Below are 15,555 nucleotides of genomic sequence, written 5' to 3' on the forward strand. Positions count from 1 at the left end.
ACCGATCATCCTATTTGGAGTCAGGAAGGCATTTTCTATGGAGGTGTTTAGTGGGAGGCATGGGCCTCTTCCCTGAGATGTCTTGAGTGTATATTAGCAACCTTCTCCAGCAGCAGGACGTGGCTGCTGTGGTCCCCCTCCTTCACTTGTGGCAGGGTAAGTTGTGATGTCCTGTGCTGTGTAGTTTTACTAAGAGGTTGGGCAGTGGAGTTGCACGGGATGGTTTGGATAGGGATGATGCTGCCTGCGGCAGGAGGTTGGACTAAATGATCTCCGAAGTCCCTTCCAGCCCTTCTCTGATTTCTGTGGTTTCTGTGAAGGCATACAGGGTACACCTCAGCAGGTGAACTGCATAATAACTATTCCCCCGAACCCCAATTAGGTGACTGAGCCAGATACCTTATTTACTCATGTACAACACGCCCGGGAAGATAATGCGCACCTTGTTTCTGCAAAGCAGATTGAAGAAAAAAAGATGTTTCCTTGTAGTAAGCAACTGAGTCACAGCAGGGAGGGAACGGAGCCTGCTCTTTGCTCTGCTCCCTGTGGGTTGCTGCAGATTTTGCTTTTCAAATACAGCCAGGAGGTAGCAGCACCTGCTTCTACTGTATTTCTCATATATAGCGCATACTCCGGTTTCCAGCCTCTGGGGAAAAGGGCGTGTATTGTATGCCAGAAACGACAGTAGTTTTATTCCCATTGAGCAAATCATTTCACTTCCAGGGACAATATTCTCGACTTGGTTTTGAAATTCAAGTGGGCTAAATGTAGTAACAAAACCTTTCCACGTGAAAAATCAAAGAGTCTTAGACCTTATTTCCCCTCCTTTTTTGGCTGAAAGGAGGTAGCAGATTAACCACAAATTAATGACTTCTTTCAGCTGCCCTCTGCACGCATTTTTTTCCATGAAAAAGAATAATTCTTTTGCCCCAAATATTTAGCTGCAGCTACAGCCAAATAGTCCCAAGAGCCCTTGGTTTGCAAGCCTTTTCTAAACGCAGGTGGGCCAATGCTCACGACTGCAGGGAAGTGCTGTTATCCTGCAGGGAAGTGCTGTTATGATGGAGATTACTAAGTCCTAGAGGTTGGGAGGTTTACTGAAGGTCACAGAAAATGCCACAAAACCTGGGGCTAAGGGCTTTTGGTAAAAAATTAAAGACCACATAGAGCTTTCCCCACTCAGCCAATCCTATCCCCAGCAATCACGGAGGATGGGTTTGACCTAGCGAGAAAAGTGGGACTTTTCGCCTTCCAGCTGGATCTGAGGCATGGGCTTGACTGAGCGGGGAAACCTCTTCCCTGCTCAGCCAGATCCTTCTCTGCAATCTCAGAGGAGCTGCTTTGGCTGCACGAAGACACCCGACTTCCGCCCTTATGGCGAGGCACCCAGCGCTGCTTTTCTGTAAGCAGGGAAAGGGAGCTCGTGCTCCAGGGGCATGAGGGCCCTTCAAGCCTTAAAGCATGCGCCCAGGGGGTGCAAGCAGCACAGTTTTTATGGAGGCACAAGCGAGACACAATGGTGGGAAAGCGCCGTTCCCACCCCCCCGGCGCTGCATTTGGCAAGGTGCTGGAGGCAGAAAGGCCGCAGCAGAGCGTTCCCACCGTAATGTACTGAAACAAATGACTCTGCTACTTGCTCCGGCCCCACCTCGGCACGCTGGAGTGCTGGCGTATATTGAGTTCATTTAGCGTGACAGGATTAGTCGCCTCTGGAAGATTAAAAGCGGCTTCTGATCCTCCCATATCCTGGCAGCAGACCTAACGGGGGTGAACCGTGGGTAAGCCAGCAAGACGGTCTGCTCTGCCCAGTGTTATTTTGGGGAGAGAGTGTGAAGGCTCCTGAAAGATAGGGTCCCTGAGCACGGTGGCTGGAAGGAGGATGGGAGGGAGGGCTGGTGTGTGCCTCCATTTCCTTGGGGGGGTCCGAGGGAAGCAAAGTCCCCCTCTGCAGCTATAGGTCTGCACAGGGCTGGCTACGCTGCCATTCGGGGAACGATGGAGGGGCACGGGGCTTTCCAAGATACTGCAGGGCAGGCTTCCCCCCCACTGGCACCGAGATAGCAGAGTTACCCAGATAGGACTTTCTTTCAAACCAAGGGCATCGGCCCCTGAGCCCAGGAGGTTGCATCCGGGCTCTGGCCGGTGCACAATTGCTTCTGAGAGCCATCCGGAAGGCACTGAAAACCCACCCGGTGCAATGAAGACCCCCCCTGGCTCAGCTGCGAATCGGTCCTCGGGGGATAACAGTTGCCCCCCGTTTCTATCCTGCCCCACTCGCTGCTCTCCACACCCACCATCTCCACCCACCCTCCAACCTTCGAGGGTAGCTGGGTGCAGCAAATGCAGCTGGAAGGCAGGTGCAAATGAGGCAGCGGCACAGGGTGGTGAGGAGCGCCCAGGCTGCTGCTGTCGACAGACGGACTGCGCTACGCCACATCCATCCACGCAACCCCCTTCAGTCGGGGACAGAGCTGTGGTTCACCTGGAGCAGTGGTTAGAGCAGAAGGCTGAGCCAAAGTATAAAGGGACAAGCCACGGCCCTGGGATGAAATAGGAGATGGGCGATATCAGAAGAGTGGCAATGAACACGGGCTCCGGGGGCCCAATGTGGCCCGTGGGACAGAGGTTGAGCACCACTGTGTTACATCGGTGTAAAGACATGGCGATGCAGACACGCTCCCTACCCAGACCGCTCGCATAGTGGTCCGCTGACTAGCGGTGAGAGCAAGGGACTCAGTCCTGGGCTCCAAACCAGCATAGCCATTAAGTCATTGGCCCAAACCTCACTTCACCGAGTAAGAAATGCCTGGGTGAGATAACACTTACCATCTTCACGGCCTTATTTCTTACAAGGTGGTTGGAGATCTTCAGCATTTTAGAAAGGCAGCTACCCAGGGCTAAGTCAGGCTTGGAAAAGTGTAACTTTAGGGCCACTGCCCTTATAGCCATCCCCTTTTGGCAATTAGTCATTTAAAAAAAAAAATCCATCTCTAAACTGGCTGTTTCTGGTGCTGGCACCAGCACTGGTTGAAGCAACAGGAAGCAAGAGCCCTGCTGAGCTCAGATGGGCAAATCCATCTGCAACGTCCTTGTCTTCAGAGTCAGGTCTCCGTAACCGCAGAATAACCCTGACACACTGCAGTAGCAGCCATTTTGCTGGTTTAAATTCCCATTCACAGCATCCTTTTCTGCTTCCCTCTACCCACTGCTTTTCCTTTGTGCAAAGCTAGAGGAAATGTCTGTCAAACACTGGGGTCATCTAACTGCACACCCCCTGTTATCTAAGGCAGCTGGCAAGCTCTCAACAGCATTAAAAACAAAACAACACTAGATTTTGAATTTGCAACTGAGAGCTAACATCTAGCCTGCCTGTCTTCAGAAAGCACAGCTTAATCCCTGAGAGCTGCCATTCAGGATTTTCCAGCCTGTGTCTCACTCGTTCTCATAGCTACATACAAAAGCCATGACCTGAGTTACTTAATTGTGTCCCCGAGGCAGCAGTTGGTGCGTTGGGTCCTAAGCAATGCACTTGAGTTTAAAAGAAACCTGCCCATTAATGTCCAGAATCGTTCACATAGACTGGATAAAATGCTGGCCTTATTTGTAACTGGGAGTGTTTATACCAGGGTCCACAAAGTTAACCATCAGCTTTTTAATTTCTAAAAGTGTTGGCCATTTACTTGATTGTTCTTTGATTGGTAGGAGAAGAAAGAAGGGAGATCTGGGCCAAAAGTAACATGCAATCAAGTCTCACAAAGTTTATCTCTCCCTTCCTGTCAGATCTTTCTGTGTCAAAAGAGCCAAGCCTAATCTCTCTGGGCTGGATGCTCTGAGTCAGAGGCACCGGACTGATGCATCATGATGGGACGGACCAGGGGAGCTCAGAGTCACAATTCCCCCCCCTGCTCAGGGATGAGTCAAGCCTAATCTTAATTCAGTATTGGCGTAAACCTGCATTTACTGGCAAGGATTATGCCCATCTTGAAACCTCTGTACAGCTTTGGAAAATATCTAGTCACAGCAAGTGCAGCCGTCACAGAGAACGACAAAGCACTAGTCCTTGAGCATGGAGGATGGGTCTCCAGCGCCCCATAGACCCAGATCCGTATATGCAAACCACTTGCTGAGTAGGAACGTAGCATTTCCCAACCTGGATAAGACAAGTGGCCCTTCTTCACCAGTATCAGTCCCTGGCAGCAGCCATCGCCAGCTCCCTGAGACAGATATGCAACCAGTTCTGCAACGGGCCATCATGAAATAACCACTCCGCATAGCAAATTTCCCCTTGACCCCCTCAGTGAGAGCTCGGCTTATGCCCTGGAGCATAAATAATAAGACTTTTCAACACTGAAACCCCGGCGTATACAGCGGCTAACCAATGTGAGCACTCAGCGCTCCTGATTCTGTTGGGGGTGTTCACGTGGTCCCCGCTACACTCGCCCCTGAGCAACTCATGCAGTTGAATGCATTTATCCTCAAATAGCCTAGTGCAGCCGGGCGGTGCTATAATCTCCCCTTTCCAGATGTGGGACTGAGGCAGGGGACCAGATGTTCCAGCTCAGATCGTCAAAGGATTTAGGTGTCCACCTCTCACTCAACTTCACATCTTCATTGGGTTGATTTGTATTAGAAGAGCTGGGCCCAAAAGGCTGGATCCAAGTCACACAAGATGTCTATGGTCAAGCAGGTCTCTTGTAAAGGACGCTGGGTAACCCTTCCTTTGGGTCTCGCCCATTTTCTAGAGCTGCCCATGGACAAATGGACAGAGGGGCGTCTAGGACCAGAGAGGGACGCTTTATGCAGAGCACCAAATGCCAGAGACCAGAGGAAAGAGAGGTAGTCAGTCATGTTAGTCATCAGGCAGAAGGCAGGGCAGAGGTGCACCTTATAGACTAACTAAAGAAGATGCGTATGGAGCACACAAGCTTTCGTGAACGGTGACATAGAGATCACGTGAGTCTACACGTGATCGGCAGCTACTTCGCCATAGCAGCGTGCTCCCCTGTTTTAGTGCGCCGCCACGGCAAAGTAGCAGCAAAATCTAGCCCTGCATCACACGCGTGGCGCAGTGTGGGCAATTACTGCCCTGTGCTTCGGTGCGTCCAAAAAGAAGGACTAACGCATGGCGCTGCAGCAACGTGACCATGTGGTGACATGTAGACATGCCCAATAAGTGGGAGAAGAGGAGGCAGAGGAAGTGGGGAGGGGGCCAGTGCAGGGAGAGACATGCAAACAAAGAGCCCATAGGACCCATAGGAACAAAGGGGTCCCAAAAGCTGATCCAGGGGAGAATCTGTAGCCGCCGTGTAAACCAAGCTTAACACCACCAAGTCTGTGGATGGTTTCTTGCTCTGCAATTTCCCCTTCATGCTGGTTTTTACCATCTTGCTGCCTGAGGACAGCAATCCTGAGGTCCGCGATGGAGGGTCCAGGGGGTTTGAAGGGTTCTGGGTCTTCCTGCAGCCGATGCCAGAGCGGCGCTTATTCAGCCTTGCACGTAGCCATCTCCCTGTCTGCCCGCTGTAGAGACACACAGAGGCCTGGGGACAGAGGGAGGGAGATAACAAGAGCTCAGCTGTTCGATAAACCTGATCAGGAAGCAGGACTAGACCCTCATGCTGGTCCCAGTGGGAACAATGGGAGCACGACAACCCCAGGGAAGGGTTTCTGTGACCCCTCCATCTTCCATCTCGGTGAGTGGGCACCTAACCTGGGAGACTCCTGCCAGGCTGCATCCCTGAGATAAACTCAGCCCGGAGGAGCAGGTTGTGCGAAATATTAACAGTTCTGGCCTCCTTCCCCATGCGGGATCTGCATCCAGCAGGAAAACATGTTTACGTGCCTGTTTCGGTGCATGCTGTGGGGCCTTTCTCCCTTGAGACTCAAAGTGAAAGGTGGGGTGGCATAAAGGGTAATGATTAACCAGCAAATAGCACCTACTCCACCAGGCTCTGGAGAGCAAAACAAAGAGCTGCTTGCATTTAGGAAAGCACGGGGGAATGTGAAGGGGCACGTCCAGAAGGCTTGTTTCTTAAGCAAATACAATGCCTTTGGGGTGGGTGGGCTCAAAAGGCCAGGATACTCGCTTTGATGGGATGCAATACGAGCACGGTGGCCCATTTCTGCTGGCGGATGCAGACAGTTGCAAAGTCCATGCTCTTAGCAGCCTTCCCTAGGAATCTGGCAGGACTAGTCTGTGCCGGCATGCCCTGGTCTTTGTGCCCCTGTGTGGATGGGTGTGCATGCAAGGGGAGGGGGTTGTATTGGCACTGTATGGGCTTTAGAAACAATAAATAAGTGCTAATGAGAATAGATGGGCATAATGAGCATGGCCAGCCCAATGTGATTTGGGTGAAGCATCCTCCTTCCCACCCTGGCTTCTACAAATGAAGCAGGACTCTTTCCTGGTGTGTCTTATTGTTTTGAGGATTTTATGTCTTCTGTTGATTACTAGAAGAAACCCTGGGAAAGTTGGCCTTTATTGTGGCTGAGTGATGAGTTTTTCCCCTGTATTTGGGGAAAGCAAGAGCAGAAGTGGAAATGAAAGCAAGTGCAGTGATAGACTAAGCCTGAGCACAAGAAAGAGTCAGGCAATGTAGTGGTCTTCTACCAGCAGTGGTCCATTGAATAGTCTCCTTAGGAGACTTGCTGAAGCCCAGCGACTAGAGTAAATAATAATGGCACTGAATTGCCGAGGGGTGAAGAACATCTTAGGTAGCAATCAGGAGAGGGGGACCTCACCTCTGGTTTTGCAGCTGTGTTGATCTGAAACCTACTCACTCTGGCCCTGGTCCTTAACTGCTGAGCTGTTTTGAGGTGGAGAGGGACACTCATTGCCGGGGGTTACAGCGTTGTTCCTTCTGCAGGCCAAGCTCATTGCAAAACCCCTGGGATCCTTGCGTCCTCCTCTTCTCCTTACAAGCCTCCTGGACTCACCCTTATGTGTCCTGTTTCAGGGCCACCCACTAATGCCATCACCCACTCCCTCATGCCAGGGGCTCTGTCTACTCTCGGCCAGAAGCACCGTGTCCCTCGCTGTCCCCTGTCCTCCATTCTCTCTTTGGGCTTTGCACAGCCCCATTTCTATCCCCTCTCAAGAGCTCTCTCCATCCCCCCATGCCAAGAGCAAGACAAAATCCTAGCTATTTTGCCCTCCGGCCCCCACACATTCACAAAGCTAACCAGGACATTCGCAATTGATCTTCTCTTAGGCTGCAAGAGAAGTCATTCAGGATGAACCCAGCAGAGAGAAGCCACTTTGCTGAGTGCCAGGCCATGCTTTGCCCCGCCAACAACCTTCAACTCAAACACCTCAAAGCAGGGACAGCTGTGCTCAGTCCTAGCCCAGCGATCAATCTTTGCCGGCTCCTCTCCCAAAAGTGTCACCCGTGTTAATGGCAGAGGTCTGGGCTATACTTCAAATCTTTGCCAGCCAAGCTGTGCCGGTCCAGAGTGAAAATGCTCCAAAATATAAGCCTCAGTTATATGGGGGAGGGAAGAAGAAGACCGTTCCTGTCACTCCGCACCTTAAATAACCAGGCTGTGGTTGTCACCCCTCCCAGACTGGCTGGGAGTCTGCCCGAATTGGCATTGATCTCTCAGTGACTATTAAAAGCCATCTGGGAGATGGATATTGTGAACGGGGCGAACGTATGATTACATCATGTTGGTAAAAAAGAAAAATCTCCTGGAATAGCTGCAGGCAAAGTTGGCAACCTTAACGCAGGCGCTCAAAGTCGCTGCAACCTTTGAGGTGTCCACGAAGATGACATTGCGCAGCAGCCAGGCCATATCATGTAACTCCCCTCCCAGTGTGTACATGTGCCCATGACCCAAGCACAACCAGAAGCGCAGGAAGAGCCTGAGCTCTGAGTAAGAGAAGAAAAGCGACTGAATAAAAAGGAAAAGGAAAAAAAAAACCTCAGGATTGAATCATCTAGTTATTGTACTTAGAGATCCCAGGGGGAAGAGGAAGGATGGTTAATGGTGAGGGCACTAAACCTGGTTTTAAATCCCCGTGGAGTTTCTGCGCCTCGGTTTCCCATGTCTAAATTGGAGATATAATAGCATTGCCTTGCTTCACAGATTGGGGGACAGGGCAGGAGGATAATTGCACTGAGCATCGTGATGTGCTCACAGCCTCTGGTGAGAGGGGATAGATAGCTGGGGGGCTATAGGGGTCAGAGCAGAAAGTAGGGTCGCACCCATGCTGCGGGCTCAAGTAATAAAACTGACCCAAATGAGCAGAGACGCTTCGAACACGTGGCCTCTCCACTGACTTGGGCTAGGTAGATGCTTAACGTCGGCGTGAAAAAATGGCCCATCCATCTCCAGAGCGCAGAACTGGTTGCTCCAGTCCCTAGGACAGATCCCTCACGCACCATCAGGATGCACATGCATAGTAAGGTCTCTGTCCTCACAATCGAAAGCAGCTGCTCGACAGACAGAAGGGATCTCTTTTTCCTACAACTTGGAAGCAGAACTTGGGAACCAAGGTGCCCACAGGCATACAATTAGTCTATGCAAAGCCAGGGTTTGAACCCCAGTCCTAGCAAATGCCTAATTATAAGACCAGCCTACCTTTCTGGCTCCTGTGCCTTTTGCCCACTGTGCACGTAAGCAAAGGGGCCTTCGACGACGTTCACAGATTCACCAAGGTTTAGGGCTAGAAGGGACCCCGTGAGATCATCAGGTCCACCCCCACCCCTGCTTTGGGCAGGAAAGACTTCCTATACAGTGGGGCTGTAGAAAAGATTCACCTGGTTGTTCTTCACCATCCCTCTGGCGTGTGAGCAGGTTGGCAAGTTTCTTTCCCAGCGGCTCTTGCCCCTGCACCCAGTAGCTCCTTTTCGAGCACCAACTGCTGGGACAAAACCGTGTAGATATATCCAGATAAGGAACCTGATTTGGGGGTGTCTAGTGCTGGCACGGTGGTAGATGGGGCAGGGAGGCAGGATGGAGAACTGAGGTGCTAGAGAAAGCGCAGCTCGGGATAGAAATAGGGTCGTGCTGTATCAAGTATGTGGACGCAGGGGACTTTTGTGTGACCAGGACACATGCCCCATTGACTTTTACACCCATGTAAATGAAGAACGGACAGACAAGTAAGGCAAATAGGGCTATTACTAGCTTTCCTGTCATTTAATGGAAAGGCACAGTAATAGCAGCCAACGATCTGCTCTCCTAGGCTAATCCACTTGTCCGTCCGTTCTGGATTCTGGGGTGTTTTACATGGCTGTACAAACCTGAAATCAGTTACCCTGTAAGCGTGCTGTGTATCCAGGCTCTAAAAATGACTCTGTCTATGGCCATCCGGCCCAGCTAGGAGTGCCCTGACAGCTTGGGCAGGATTGCACTGGCAGAAGCATCATGCACAAGCTCACTCCTCTTGTTGGGACTGCAGAAGTGTGAAACCAGCACAGGCAGGGCTAGAGGTGTGGGGAGTGGGTACTATGCGGTTTTTCATGTGATGGATCGAGCTGGTGGGCCTTAGACAAAGAGCAAAGTCCTAGATCCAAGTGTGGGAAGGGGAACTGAATCCAACTGAAAGAGTGTTGACCCCTGAGTTGAGGTGCTAAGCTGCTACGATGGCTGTGGTCCCGACTGGTGTTGTGAGCAGCAGACCCCAAGTTTCCCATTTTACACAAGGCAACATTTGAGGCCTCCCATGCTAGGAGAGGCTGCATGGAAGATGCAGCCACATGCTGCTCTGCTCATGCCCAAGGGAGGACAACGGTTGCTTGCTCTTGCTCACAATGCGGAACGAGGGGAGGAGAGCTTGGTTTTGTCCGTGGGGTGCTGTCACTGATGCTGAAGAGTTGTCAAGTGTTATTGGTGTAATTGCTATTGTCCTCATTGGGTGTTATCGATATGTTGCCAGGGTTGAAGTCTCAGGAACCGCGGTGTGGACAGTCACAGCCAGGAGATCCCAACACTAATCTCGGCTTAAAGATCAACCCCAGGCTCAGTTCAGTGACAAAGATTCAGCCAGGTGTATCGTCTGCAAGCACAGCACTAACACGCTTTGGCCTAACTAGTACTTCAGGCCAGGAGTTAAGGCAGTTGTACCGGTGACAAGGAAGTTGGCACAACACCACGCACCCTAGGCCACTGCAAAGCTCCCATACTTTCCAACCTTCCTGTTGTATAATGATCAGAACAAATGATGCACTGCATTCAGTCTGTATCTTGACTATCTTAGACTGTCCTGTACCATGGGCTTGTTTCATGTCCTCTCCTAGGTGTTCCTGTTTCAGCCCTGTCATTCTGGTCCTAGCCTGTCCGACACCTTGGACAGCCAACTCCCCTTCCCATCTTCCGGCAGGAGTAAGGAGTCCTAGGAACTGTGGCCTGTGTCTTACTATCCCCTCTTCTGTAAGAATTAAAAGTGAGGGGCCTACATTGCAAAATTCCCAGGGCTAATACTGAAAGCCCAAGAGCAGGGGGGTTCGTGATATTTTCCCCATGTACAGGAGGGGTGACTGAGGTCACACACAACCAGCTTTCTAAGTGCTCACCATCCATTAGTGGAGCCAAGTTTTCAATATGGAACATATTTTCAAAGAGACTTACAACCAGTATAAGCCTGTGTAACACTTATGGGGTGCATGTTACCTGTTCATTAATGCGCTGTTGCTAACATGCATTAAATTTAGTACCTCCATTGTGAGGTACTAGAAAAAAAGTGCACTCGCCTATTTTAATGTGCATTAGTGAGATTGTATGTTTTTTTGTGACGGTTTAAAATAAGCTAATATGCATTAAAGCACACGTGTAGACATGGCCATGGGCACCCAAAACACTGAGTCTTCTGAAAACCAGGCCTTGAGCTGCAGCAGAACCAGTTTAGGAACCCAGATCTCTCAGCCCCGTGTTTTAATCACTGGACAAACGTGCCTTTGTTAGCCGCTGCCTACTTCCTTACAAGTCCTTTTCTGATTCAGCTGAAAATGATATTCTTCACTTCCTGCCCTAAACCGCCCCGTAGCATTGTCAAACCCATTCAACAGCCTCTGAGTATCCCTGAAGAGTTGACTTCGTTTCAGTGATACCTAAATGGTTCTTCCATCTTGTTTGCTTGTCCATTTATAAATCATACAAGGCTGAAAGGTCTTATGCAAATGGACCTTATAGTTAGGAAATGCTGATGTAAAACAAGATTGCTCAAGATGGAATGAATCATGGAAATGCTCCTGACCACTTAAGTCACCCGTCCAGTCCATTTTCTTGCTAACCACCTGTGCTCCGATGCACTGAGGGGCCTTGGGTTCATCGAGGTCTCCTCATTAGGAGAGGGGGCATGAACGGGCACATGTGTACTGTCAATAGCATTTCATGACAAATGGAAAATAAGCTGCGAGTATTAAAAAAACTCGTGACGGACCTGCCGCTGTCACCGATCCTTTCTAGGAAAACCAACAAATTAATCAGCTGCCCCTGCATTAGCACCAAGGATCAGAGTGGTCAGAGGCAGCAGGGGTTCACAGTTAGACCTGATACTCTCTTATGCACAAGGCCCATCAAGAGGGGAAGTGAGAGAGGGCTTTAAAACAGATGGAAATGTAACATTTGCCTGCGCCTGACAGCTCATCAGGCTAACATGGGTAGGCCAGCGCACCAGTTTCGACAGCCAGTGACACAGAATCATAGGACAGTAGGGCTCAGAGGGACCTTGGGAAGTCAACTTGTCCAGCCTCTTGCTCAAGGCAGGATCAGCCCTATCTAAACCATCTAAGACAAGTGCTTGTCTCACCTGTTCCTAAACTGATACAAACGACCTTGTTATTCAACACCTGATATCCCAAAACGCTTAAGAGCACCTTAAGCTGCCGCAGGTAAAGCAAGGGGATGAGGCCACTGTCAGTGGCCTGCTGCTGCAAGGACAGGAAATTGTTGTTAAAATACCATATTTACTCAAATACAGGATGAGGTCCCCCCACTCCCCATGTCAGCATGGGGCAAAACCCCTTTGGCTTACATTCACATACAAGGAAACCTCCTTAAATATGATATGTTGCCTATCGTTGAGTTGCTGCTAAAAGCAGCATGTGCTCAGTAATGGAAGCTAACTACTGTATGAAGTTGCTTAAATGCTGCCAACACTAAACATGACTATAAAACACGTGGCTCAAATGGGGCAAACTTGCTGCTTTTTTTTGCAAAATATATGTGTGTGTGTGTGTGTGTGTGTACACACAATACATATTAAATATACATTATATATATTTAACATATATATTATTTATTTTATGTAATACCTACACCTCTACCAACCTGCCTTGTGATTTGCTAGTCCAAAACACACCTTTACAATTACACCATTTTCATTCCCATTATAACTGCACTGCACAGCCATGTACCTGCACCCTTGCATGACCATCACCATCACTTTTACCCATCACAATTATGCAAAGAACTGCCTCAGTGCCCTCCTCCCAACTCCCCCACCACTTTCCTCAGGCCTTTCATGTGTCATTATACTTGTTATCATCATTATACTTGTAATCATTTTCATCATTATCATCTTTATCATCATTGTTGCTCACCTCAGTGTACCCAAGTCTGAACGGTCTATGCCAGTCCCCTATCTTCCATATAATGTTTGCTATCTCTTCTCCATCATCTTCTACTGTCTTCCTGTAGTTCTAGTACATCTCACTCAGTCACATTTTGACACAGCCCTTGACTAAGGGGTTCACGTATCTGTTTTATGATCAGGCTCCTAGCTTTCCACAGAGTATTCCTGAAGCAGGAGATAAACTGGTCAAAGCGGACCATCAGGGTATCTTGCTGCTTGGTCAAGTGTAAGAATAGGCTAGTACAATCTATCTGAATAAAATATATGGTAGTGCTCATTGAGAGCAGTCCCCCTTAGTGCTGACTCTTTTTGAAGTCATGGTGAGCCACTATATTGCATACATTTCAATTTCCTTTTCATTCATTCCCACAGCTGAAATGTACCTTTCTCTCCTATTTCCAATGATCCTCCTGTTTCTTCACCAGCCTTAAATGCAAACATCGCCTAACAGGGACCCAAAGAGTTCACCCAGAATCCCTCTGTTGACCCCTCTCTCAGCCTGTTGCATATAGTGTGGCCCCACACTCCATGAGGTGAAGCCAGACCATGTTGCCCTGTGCCTCACCTGCATATCAATTGTTGGAGGATCCCAGGACTCACGACAAGAACACCCAATGCCGTTCATGAGAGGGGGCCAATTAGCACATGGACCCTTTGTGAGGGGGTATCTGCAGTACACCCACATACTGAGGAGTGCTGAGCTGTGGGGTCACCATGGCTTGAAACTCTGTTGGCTCTGCTGGGTCCCAGCTCAATTTACCATGTGGTAAATCATGAGTGTTTTGGCTTTAGATTAATGTCATGCATAGTGTGTGTTCAATATAAGTAAGTGCCAAACTGCTGCTCAAACGTGTGTTTATGGAGTACCTGTGCTAATACTTACAGCAGTTTTAAAAATAGTAGAACGCATCAATCTTGGTTAAACTAAATCTATGGGTACTATATGCAAATTTCTACAGCTATGTTTATTTCAAGGTCAGTTTTTTTGAAGTAGTTTTTCACTTCCATGTGCTCAGGGAGAGCAGGGTCTGACAGTAAGGATGAGGGGAGTGGCTACAGGGGGAAGAGGTTGAGGGGCAGAGGTCAAATGGACTACTTGACCCCCCCAGATTTATTTTCCTTGCTGTAGCAGTGGGAGGGGAAAAATTCAAGGCAAACCTCCAGTAATTCGATTCTATACCTGAACATTTTTATCAAATGTATACATTTTCCATATATAGAATCTAATTATTGGGAGGTTGTCTTATAATCAGGGTTATCTTATATTCAAGGAAATGCAGTACACTCGAGAAACCCATGCTGATCTGACCGGGGGTACCGTTCCCTCGCAATCCCACATGCGGTCAGTCTGACCCTGAGTGGAGGGGTAAGACCCTCTCACCAGGAACCTCCAGGTTTTTGAGTCCTAGCAGGAATATCGGCTGCAGCTAACACCTAGAGCTAATGAAGAATTTGAAAAAAAAAAAACCCTAGCCCCTGTAGCAACAAGAGGGGGAAAAAAAATCCTTCCTGGCCCCATGTCGTAAACAGCAAAGCCCAGAAGCAACTAGCAAAGCCCCCAAACCCAGACTGTTCAAGGAAGCTAGTATTGCCTGAAATTCCTTCAGGGATGTCTTTGAGTGATGGATTTGCCTAATGAATTTTGCCCCGCTCTACAGCTCTAGACAGGCTCTGCAGTCAGGTGCTCCCTAAGCGGGAGCTAAGCGAGAGTGCGGGGAAGGGGTAGGCAATGCTTTTACCTCTAGGTTCTCCTGCTCAAATCTGGAGGCCACATGTCCGGCTGCCCCAGGCAGATCACCCATATGAGAACCACGCGGGCAGCCTCCTCACTCCAGTAGCAGCTTGACTGCATGACAAACCCCCACCGCAGGCATGTTATATCTTCCCATTGTTAACTGTGCCTCTAGCTGGTGAAAACAGCGGATCTGGACCCTAGGAAGAACTACTTGGTTGGCTTCCATCCCCACGGTGTCCTGGTGGCCGGCGCCTTCCTGAATTTCTGCACAGAGGCAACTGGGTTTTCGAAGCTGTTCCCAGGACTCACTTCTCACCTGATGATGCTGACCGTCTGGTTCAGAGTCCCCTTCTTCAGGGATTACCTGATGAGTGGAGGTAAGTAGGGTGGCACACGGCAGGACTAAGACCTGGAGTGCCGCTGCAGCTAGAACGCCTGCAGCTGGCTGTGACTATAGCAAAGGGGACCTACGCTTTTTGGGAGTGGGGAGTGAAAAGCTCGAAGCTTTGACAGTCGCACGTCGACTGCTTGCTGTCAGATGTTCTTTACTGTACCGCAGGGGTGGATCCAGGGTTTGGTAAAGGGGGGGTGACCCTGCTCCCAGCCTCCCCCCACCCCGGGGCAGGCAGACCGCGGTGCAGAAGCAACAGCCAGGGTCTTTTTTTAAGTCCGTCAAGCAGGTATGACTCTCCCCCCGCATCTTCCCCTCCATGCTTAGCTGCACATGGCCTTTCCTCCCCACTCCCCCACCTGCTGCTGTCTCCAGCTGACCTGGGAGCAGTGGAGGAGGCTCCAGAGCCACTCCTGCCCTGATTCAGCGGGGCTGCTTGGAGAGCCAGGCTCTGCTGGAGACAGCAGCAGTGGCTGGGGATGGGTTTCCTTCCCCGACACCAGTTCCCAGGCTGGAAGGGAGTGGACACGGAGGGGAAACCCACCCACTGCTGCTGCTGTCCCTAGCTCCCCACAGACCTGGACGCAACAAGCAGGAGCAGCTCTGGAGGTAGCTGGAAACAGTGGTGGGCAGGGGAAGGGGAGGGACAGGGAGAGGAAGTGCTGCTGAGCACAGAGGGGAAGCGGGGCTGGATTTTTACCTGATTCAGGGACTTTGAAAAGTCATTGGCTGCTGCCTCTGGGGCATCATCAACTGAAAGGGGGATAGATCCCCTCTGGATCCTGCCCTGAGCATAAGCAGATGCGCAGCCAGGGAGTAGAGGTGACATAAAAATCGAAGCGTCTTGATCTT

At 50.0% G+C, this 15,555-nt stretch overlaps 1 protein-coding gene across 1 annotated transcript in view; it reads left to right on the plus strand.

Annotated features, from left to right (window-relative positions):
- Positions 1–15,555, plus strand: part of LOC109302924 (2-acylglycerol O-acyltransferase 2-A-like) — a 51,371-nt gene that overhangs the window by 27,087 nt on the left and 8,729 nt on the right. The window contains exon 3 of the mRNA XM_019524886.1: positions 14,485–14,689. Coding sequence (XP_019380431.1) covers positions 14,485–14,689 — 205 coding nt within the window. The remainder of the gene's footprint in view (positions 1–14,484; positions 14,690–15,555) is intronic.

Source organism: Gavialis gangeticus, unplaced genomic scaffold (genome assembly GCF_001723915.1).
Source record: "Gavialis gangeticus isolate Ggan-Ray unplaced genomic scaffold, GavGan_comp1, whole genome shotgun sequence".
Classification (NCBI taxonomy): Eukaryota; Metazoa; Chordata; order Crocodylia; family Gavialidae; genus Gavialis; species Gavialis gangeticus.